This window comes from Agelaius tricolor, unplaced genomic scaffold (genome assembly GCF_023055355.1).
Source record: "Agelaius tricolor isolate 1412-34295 unplaced genomic scaffold, bAgeTri1.0.p SCAF_1, whole genome shotgun sequence".
Taxonomy (NCBI): domain Eukaryota; kingdom Metazoa; phylum Chordata; class Aves; order Passeriformes; family Icteridae; genus Agelaius; species Agelaius tricolor.
Window position 1 is genome coordinate 105,896,621 of NW_027269261.1, and position 7,951 is coordinate 105,904,571.

General features: G+C 48.6%; 2 protein-coding genes across 9 annotated transcripts in view; one reads left to right on the top strand and one right to left on the bottom strand.

The window, feature by feature from the left end:
* The window catches only part of USP45 (ubiquitin specific peptidase 45), a 50,121-nt gene extending 47,540 nt beyond the window's left edge, over nucleotides 1-2,581 (bottom strand). For 6 of the 7 annotated variants that reach the window (XM_071446355.1, XM_071446337.1, XM_071446347.1 and 3 more), the window contains exon 1: nucleotides 2,450-2,581. The gene's annotated coding sequence lies outside the window, so the exon portion shown is untranslated. Of the gene's footprint in view, nucleotides 1-1,990; nucleotides 2,010-2,449 lie in introns of those variants that run through there. The other variant, XM_071446329.1, reaches the window with a different exon arrangement.
* Nucleotides 2,582-4,673: 2,092 nt separating this feature from the next.
* On the top strand, nucleotides 4,674-7,279 carry TSTD1 (thiosulfate sulfurtransferase like domain containing 1). 2 transcript variants are annotated; one of them, XM_071446465.1, is made up of 4 exons: nucleotides 4,674-4,837; nucleotides 4,956-5,111; nucleotides 5,341-5,500; nucleotides 6,810-7,279. In XM_071446465.1, exons 1-4 carry the CDS (start codon nucleotides 4,759-4,761, stop codon nucleotides 6,832-6,834), a joined length of 420 nt encoding a protein of 139 aa, XP_071302566.1. In that variant the 5' UTR covers nucleotides 4,674-4,758; the 3' UTR covers nucleotides 6,835-7,279. The 2 variants fall into 2 exon arrangements, with proteins under 2 accessions (XP_071302566.1, XP_071302557.1); XM_071446456.1 differs by having other exon boundaries at nucleotides 4,683-4,837; nucleotides 6,861-7,279.
* The last annotated feature ends 672 nt before the right edge of the window (nucleotides 7,280-7,951 follow it).

Here is a 7,951-nt window from a genome sequence, read left to right on the forward strand (position 1 = left end):
CAGCCTCTCTCACTTTCAGTAATCCACTTCAGCCAGCTGCTCATGCTAAGCACGTCCTATCAACTTTCATGTCCGTATCCTCCACAATCCCCCTCGGATTTCCTTCTAAAACCACCTGCCACAGAAAAATTACCTCTAAGGATGAACAGAAGCCAGAAATGTCCAGAAGCAAAACTGAAAAGACTCTGTAACTGGGTTTATGACTAGAGTATTTTAAAGCTCTAAGTGGGTAAAGAGTAGCATTTTGATGACATATTTTTTGCTAGTATCTTACAGCAAAGTTTTATGGAAAATTTCAGATATCCCTGTCAATATTCAGCCCCATAAAGCAAACTGCAACTTTTGCTTATGTTCTTTATCCCACATTAAATGTTTGGGGTTTCTTTATAACATACCAAAAGGGAAAAACATCTGGGAAGATGCATGTGTGGTCCAACATAGGTCTTCCTAAAAAATTCATCCTTTAAAAAAAAACACCTAAGTACCATAAAAAGAGCCATAGCTTATAACTAATGATGTTGGCTTGCAAGGTAAAAACTTTGCATGCGAAAAGGCAGTCAGATGACAGACTGTGCACTCTCATGATATAAACAACAACATTACCGTACCATCACCACAGAAAATCTGAGGGCATAAGAACTGAAACAGCTGGAAAGTAACCAGTGAACTCACAGTACCTTGCTAGGATAACCATGTGGGCAAAAACTGGGGAAAAAGCAGCCAGAAAATAAAGGGCAATATGAGCAAAGGATGAACTTTGGAGAAATGCTCATCCTGTGAATTCAAAGAAATAAAAAAGGAACTGTGGTTGAAGCATGTGTGTGAGACAGAAGGCTGAAACCCACACAATACAATACTTTAAGCTAAGGCTCCTGCTGTACCTCCACCTAAAGGGCTGAGTTGGAGAAAATACAGAAAGACAATGGCTGCCTGTAACTTCCCACCTATTCTGGAAGGGTGTCCTGGTTGATCAGTGAGGGTAGAACAGATAAAACAGTAAGTTACTACTAGTTTGAGCTCTTTGAAAGTCCAAGTCTTGCCATCAAGAACTAAAAATTTAATTCCATTTTCTTCCTCCACACAGACTGCCCCAGTTTGCTTTGATGGCATGTCTGAAGCGGAACAACTTGTCCTCGATCTACAACTGATGCTCCAAACAGAACCCCTGAGACACTAGCTGCAGTTCTGTGAATCTCACAGAAATAAAGCTACAGAACACCAGTTCTTCAATATTTCATGAAGAAATCTGACAAAATATTTACAAATGTAGTAAACACGAGAATAATTTCACAAAGGCATAATCTGCTTCAAGCTTGCACATGCTCGTGCCATTACTATGTTTCTGTTTTAAAAGCCAGAAAACGAGAGCAGAAAGAATCCTTAAAAGACAAGTCTGTTCTTTATGCTTGTATAAGAGGATTATTTAATGGAATTGGGAAATACTTGTAGTTAAAGATGACATGCAACTAGAATACAGTGCTATACCAGCAGCTATTGCCATATGCTTCTACGTTCTTGCCGTCATCATTCTACTGCACCTACGTGTAATGTGCTGTTGGGCATATCCTGTTTAATAGTGCAAGTAGCAACACAGGTACAGCAAGGGCGGGACAAAGTCCTAAAGTAAAGGACAAATGACAGCAAAAGAAAGAAAGAAAGAAAAAAAAAAACAAACAAAAAAAAAACAAACCAGGAATCAAAACAGAGAATCCCAATAATAAATAAAACGTGGAGGGTTGCAGCTATGGGTATAGAACACCACGTCTCTGGCTAACCCCGAGGGCCGGCACCGGGCTGTCCTTCAATCCCCGGGCACGGGCGGCTCCGCGCCCGCCCAACCCGGCGCTTGAGGCCGCGGCGGCTGCAGGCCGGCACACGCAGCGCGGAGCCGGGCGCGCTCGGCAGCCCCGCGCCCTACGCCGTGACCGGGCCGTACGTTCAACGCGGCCACAGGCGCTGCCACCGACCGACCGCGCTCAGTCCCACACACCGAGAGACGCGCTGCGGCTCACGGAGGCGGCCCGGCGCTGCCGCTCTCGTGTCTCGGCAGGGTTAACCCGCTCCACACCGACAGCGGGCGGTCGCCACCAGCAGCTCGTCGCCGGCGACCCAACACGAGCCGCACGCACTTGGCCACCAGCCCGGCGGGAGAAGCGGCGGACAGCGCTACCGCGGGCGCCGCCGGCAGCGGGGAGGGGCGGCCCGCCCGGCCCGGGGCCACGGCGGGGCAGAGCCCCCTCCCGCCGCCCCCAGCCCGCGCCCCGCGCCCGCCCGGCCCCCGGGACTCGGCTCCGCAGGCCGCGGGCCCGGCCGCCGCCATGGCGGGGCCTATCGGCCCAGCCCGACCCTCGGGCCGCGGCGGAGGCTCCGCAACCCTCCCCGGCTGCGCAGGACGGGCTCGGCGCCCCCCGCCTGTGCCGCCCGCCCCCTCCCCGCGCCCCGCACTCACGGAGCGGCGGCGGCGGCGGGCGGGCGGCGGCAGGAAGCGGCGGAGGAAGCTCCGCTCCGCTCCGCCCCCGGCCTCGCCGCGCCGCTCCCCGCCCCAGCCGCGGCCCAGGCGGCTCCGCTCGGGTGGCAGCGGGGCTGGGGCTGGTTCCAGGGCACAACGCGTGTCCCGGGTGGGAAGGGCGGGGGGAAGCGGGGCCGTCCGGGAGCGCACCGGGGCCCGCCGAGAGGCAACAGGTAGCGACAGGTCTGGCTGCGGGGCACTCTGGAAACTCAGGGCAAAGGCTGGGGTGACCTTCACTTCTGAATTTTGCTGAAAGAACTGGAGATGCTGCGCTGGGTTTGTGCCCGTGGGCAGCGCGCTAAGAGGAGGTTTGGCAGCGCGCAGGGATGGCGGTGGAAAGTCGTGCTCAGAGGTTACGCAGCAGGGTCTGGGCCCTGGATTTTCGAGGCAGCCACCGTGGGAGGGACTGGAAGGAGAACCGAGGGCACGCAGAGTAAAGGATGTCCAGCACTCGAAGGAGGAGCTACTGGAAACTGGGTTGGGTGCTGCTGGGTTTGAGTGTGGGAGGTTGTACAGAACTGGAAAGTCAAGTGAAGAAGAGGTGAAATGGAGAGAGAGTCCCACGAGGTGAAATGAAGGAAGCTGTGAGGAGTTGGCTGAATGCAGCCATAAAGACAAAAGGAGAATTGGATGTGCTGCTTCCCTCCTTTTCACCAAGCTGTGGGAATTTGCTAAGCTTTGTCTGTTCTGACCTCAAATTCTCTGAGTTTTTCACAAGATGGCTGGTGAATGCTTCCTATTTCAGAAAACAAGGTGTGTTCTCTCTTTCTGTACATAGTATGATCCAGGGTCAAATCAAAACCATGCAAATACTTCTTCCTGTGAATACGTATTTCATATGACAAGTGTTCTGGTGCTTCACATTGAACGCTTTATGGTCCTTATGGTGATACATGCAATAAGTGGAGATTAACTGTGGTCATTATTTTACCAAAGATAAACTATACAGCAAATTATACTTCAGAAGATAATTTCTAAACATAGTGTATTATATCCTTACCTTGTGGGAAATGGAAAATGCATTAAACCTCACTTTGTATATAGATATACTGCTTCAGACAGACAATTTGCAAATGCCTGTCAAGGAGGCCATATGGAGAGGCTGGCAGAAGGGCAGCTAGTGAACCAGTTATATGTGCCAAGTTCAATTTGTCACACTTTACAGTACCAAGAAATATTTTGTTCTCCTTTTGAGAAGGAAAACTCTAATTAGTAAAGATTCAACAACCTACTCCTCAAAGTGCATCTTTTATGAGAAGATCCAGCATGCCTGCTTTTAAAAACTAGAATTGCTGGTATGTAACATATTATAAAGGTATGCAGTAAATATGGAATACTGGTTTAAAATATGTGGAACAGAAGGACCCTCATTTCTTCACTCACATAGGTCTTGGCCATTAGTCCTTGTGGCTAGAAGACTGACTGACAGCTTCAAACCTAAATCTAGGGTTTCAGTTCAAAACCAAAACATTCAAAACTGAAACCAGGGATCATCAGTTCATATAATATCCTGAGCTGGAGGGGACATACAATGTTTGAGTCCAACTCCTGACTGTGCACAGTAGAGGAGAATTACACACCATGTGCCTCAGAGTATTGTCCAAACACTTCTTGAACTTTGGTGGGTCTGGGGCCATGACCACTTCTTCCTTGAGGAGGCTGTTCCAGTGCCTGACACCCTCTGGGTGGAGGTTTTCCTAATATCTAACCTAAACCTCCTGTGATGCAGCTTCATGCCCTTCCCTCACATCCGCTCATTCGTCACCAGAAATGAGATCGGTGCCTGGTCCACATGTCCTGTGGCTGTAAGGGGACAGTGACACTGGTGAAAGTGGTGCAGGCCAGTGCTAAAATCACCTTTTCTCCTCGACGTTACACTCAGAGGCTGGCATTTTTAAAATTTGTTTTGGCATCAAAATTCCTCATCTCTGTTTCATCTCCCAGCCTTTGCTACTTTCGGGCCTCTCCACAGTTTGGGCAGGCCGGTAGAATTTACCCTGCCCAGGCAATGCAGGGTAGATGCCGGGTGTACCGAGGCCGGAGGCGGTGTCTCTGTGTCACCTGGCAGGTGCCAAGCGTGGCCACCCCGGCGGGCTCCCCTGCGCAGCCAGCGGCACCAAAGCTGCGGCCCCCGCCCCTGCGGGGAAGGCGGTGTCTCCTCCCCGCCGGCGGGGCCGGGCCTGGCTGGGCCTGGCTGGGCTGGGCCTGGCTGGGCTGGGCGGGGCGGCCGCCATCGCCAGGGAGCCGGCATGGGGCTCGGGGGCTGGTGGCGGGCGGCGCGGGCCCTGCGGGCGGCGGGCGGCGGCTGGAGCCGGGCGGCAGCGCCCGGTGAGCGGGGCCGGGCGGGGATGGGGCCGGGCGGGGTTTGGCCGGCGCCCGGGGACAGCCCCGCGTGGCTCCGTTCGGCGCGTCCCGGGCCGGGCTGACCGGCTGTGCCTCCCGCCAGGCCCCACCTGCCGCCGCCTCTGCGCCGCCGCGGCGCCGAACCTCTCCTACCAGGAGCTCAAAGACCTGAAAAAGGCCAACGTGCTTCACATTGACGTGCGGGAGAGGTGGGAGATCGACAGGTTCGGAAAAATCCCGGAGTCCATCAACATACCGCGTAAGTTGTCAGCGCCGCTGCTTGCAGGCGCCGGGTGTTCCGTGTTCCTCCTGGCTGGAATGCTCAGGTGGTGGTGACTGAGCAAAGAGGAACGCTCCTAAAAAGCCGCTGGCATGTAATGAGGCTGAACTGTTCTTCCAGAGGAGTTAGAAGTCCTGCGAACCTGTAAACCATGCAAACCTGTCTTTGGATGCAGAGTAAACAATTGCTTGTTTTCTGTATTTCCCAGTGGGTGAATTAGTAGAAGCTCTACAAATGGACCCAACGGAGTTCAAGGAACAGTATAATCAAAATATGCCATCCAAGTCAGACCCTGTGGTTTTCTCCTGTTTGGCAGGAACAAGAAGTAAACAAGCACTTGGTTTTGCCATGTCCTTGGGTTTCAGCAGGTATGACTTTGTGCGTAAGTATGGGATTAATGCTGCTTCCCCCCATGAAGCAGAACACATACTCATCTTGTGTGCAAGGGTAAAAATTACATGTGGAATATGAACAAAACAATTGGTATTTGAGTTAGACACCTCCTTTTGTCTCCAGTGAACCTGGAGATGCCATTGGGTGTTGCAGCAAAGTGAGGTGTACCACCCTGTAAAACAGCCCTTGAGCGGCTCTGCACATGTGCCACTGGTGACACAAACTGCTGCAAGACCACGCTGCCACTGAAGGGTCCTTCTGCCTCTCAGGGCTCCCTTGCTGAGATGTTTCTTCCTAAAAGAGCTCCATAAGCACTAGTCCTGAGATGCAGGAAGGTTGTAAAGGTGGAGAACTGCTTGCTTTGGTAGTAGTACAGTCTTAAATAATAGTTTGAGAAACCACACCCTTTGTTGAATTGCAGTTCCACGTTTACAGTTCACTGTTGACAGTGGCACTTCCTGTAAAGCTTTGGATTATTTGCCAGGAGGAAAGCAGTGAAGGCAATAGCTGACAAAACCATGAGATGATAGAGTGAAATGCAGCATTTGGTTTGCGGAGTTGTTAAACCTATCTTTGGAAGGTGCCTCACTGTCTTGAAGACTGCAGATAAAATTTAAGACATTGGTTATTTGCTCATGTTTTCACTGAACTGCAATTCAGGAACTGGAACATTCACACTAATTCTAGTCAAAAGTATGGAAGCATGTTCTTGTTTCAGAGTAAAAAAATACCCTCCATTACCTGTTTTTCATTATGCCCAATTGAAGGAGTCAATATTGTTTTGCATAGTGGATTTTTGTTTTACAGAGTTTAGTTTTGCACAGGTTGATGTCAGACCTATAGAGCATGTAGGTTTGCAAAGAAGTAAAGATCAGTGTGCAGGGTTTATTTGGTGACAAGTGAAGTATTAGACATAATAAATAGATGAAATAAATATCTCCCAGTGCTGTGAGTCTCTTCTCACTCTTTTAAAAAAGAACTGGCAACTGTTTCATTGATCCAGCTATTTCTTGCTTGATGTTTGAACTCCAACATTGTAATTTGGAAGAAAAGAGTTACAGAACTCACTGCATGGAAGCAGGCAGTCTTAGAGTAGAAGGAATGTCAGTCTGGCTCATTGAAGCTAGGTACAAATGTATATGGTTGCAGAGAATTTCTGTGTTTTATCTTTATTTTAATCTATTGTAGGGGGTTTTGTTGATTTTTGGGGCTTGGGGTGTTTATTTTTTACTCTTGGTTTCAGGTTTGTTTTTTTGGTTTTTTTTTTGCTGTGTCCTCTTTAAGAGACAATATTAAGGACTCTTCTTGAGAAAGGTATCTTCTGCATATTTTCAGAGTTCAGCAGTATGCTGGTGGCTTTGATGACTGGGTAAAACATGAACCTCCAGAAAAGAAATGAAGATGACAGTCCCACCCCTTACCCAATCAAGGCTTCAGGATGGTTTGGAGGTTTTAGCAAATCACATGCATTCTGCTTCCATAATAAAGCTCACTACTGGCTTCTTGTATGAATGGACATTCACCTTCAAACAGCCATGCATAGCAACTGCTTGGTTTAAATTATACCCAAAGACTATGGTACAAACAGAGGACACTAAATTTGCTCAACCTTTCAACTTTTACTTTGGGTTATGGTTTTGATGAATGCATGTGAAGAGAACCTAAGTGCAGATTATGTTTACTTTTTTGTATAATGTAGTTTATGACTGTTTAAACGAATGATGATAAGGCAAATAAAATTATTATTTCTCAAATACCTGTGTTGGGTAGTTGGTTTAGAATAGTCAAACTGCAGATATTCTAGTATCAAGGGGTCAGGGGGACAACAGAAACCTGCTGCTGGCTCTGTTGTGCCAGGCCTCACCAGGACTAACAATGCCTTTTGAAGATCATTAAGGTCAGAGTGTATAGAGGATTTCATGATTTAGTTAAATGTATAATTCATCATGCTTAGCTGTATTGATAAGCCACCAAACTTCAGCATACAAATGAACAAAGCAAGGCACTCTAATCAACTTAATACTTAGTCATGAGCAGCCAATGCTTCCTTTTGTAGTTAAATTAACATTTCTTAGGAACACCTAAAACTACATAACCACAAAAAATAAACAAGTTATTCTGTGTTACACCAAGATCTATCTAGCCAATTATTTTCTGTTTGGCAGCAACTGGTAATAAACATCTGAGGAAGAGCATAAAACAGGATTAGTATGTAGTGGTACAATCTCCAGATTACTCTCATTTACAACTCAAGAGTGCTCCAGGCTTTGCATGTCTTACTATATTTGGGTACTTGTACATTTTCAACAGAAACTCCCATCAGACACAGCAGTGGTGAGAAATCTTTCCTTTTGTTGCTTCCCGACTTGCCATGTATTCATCAACTGCTCTGGCTCCTTCTGTCAGAAGTGAGCAGTTGTCACCTA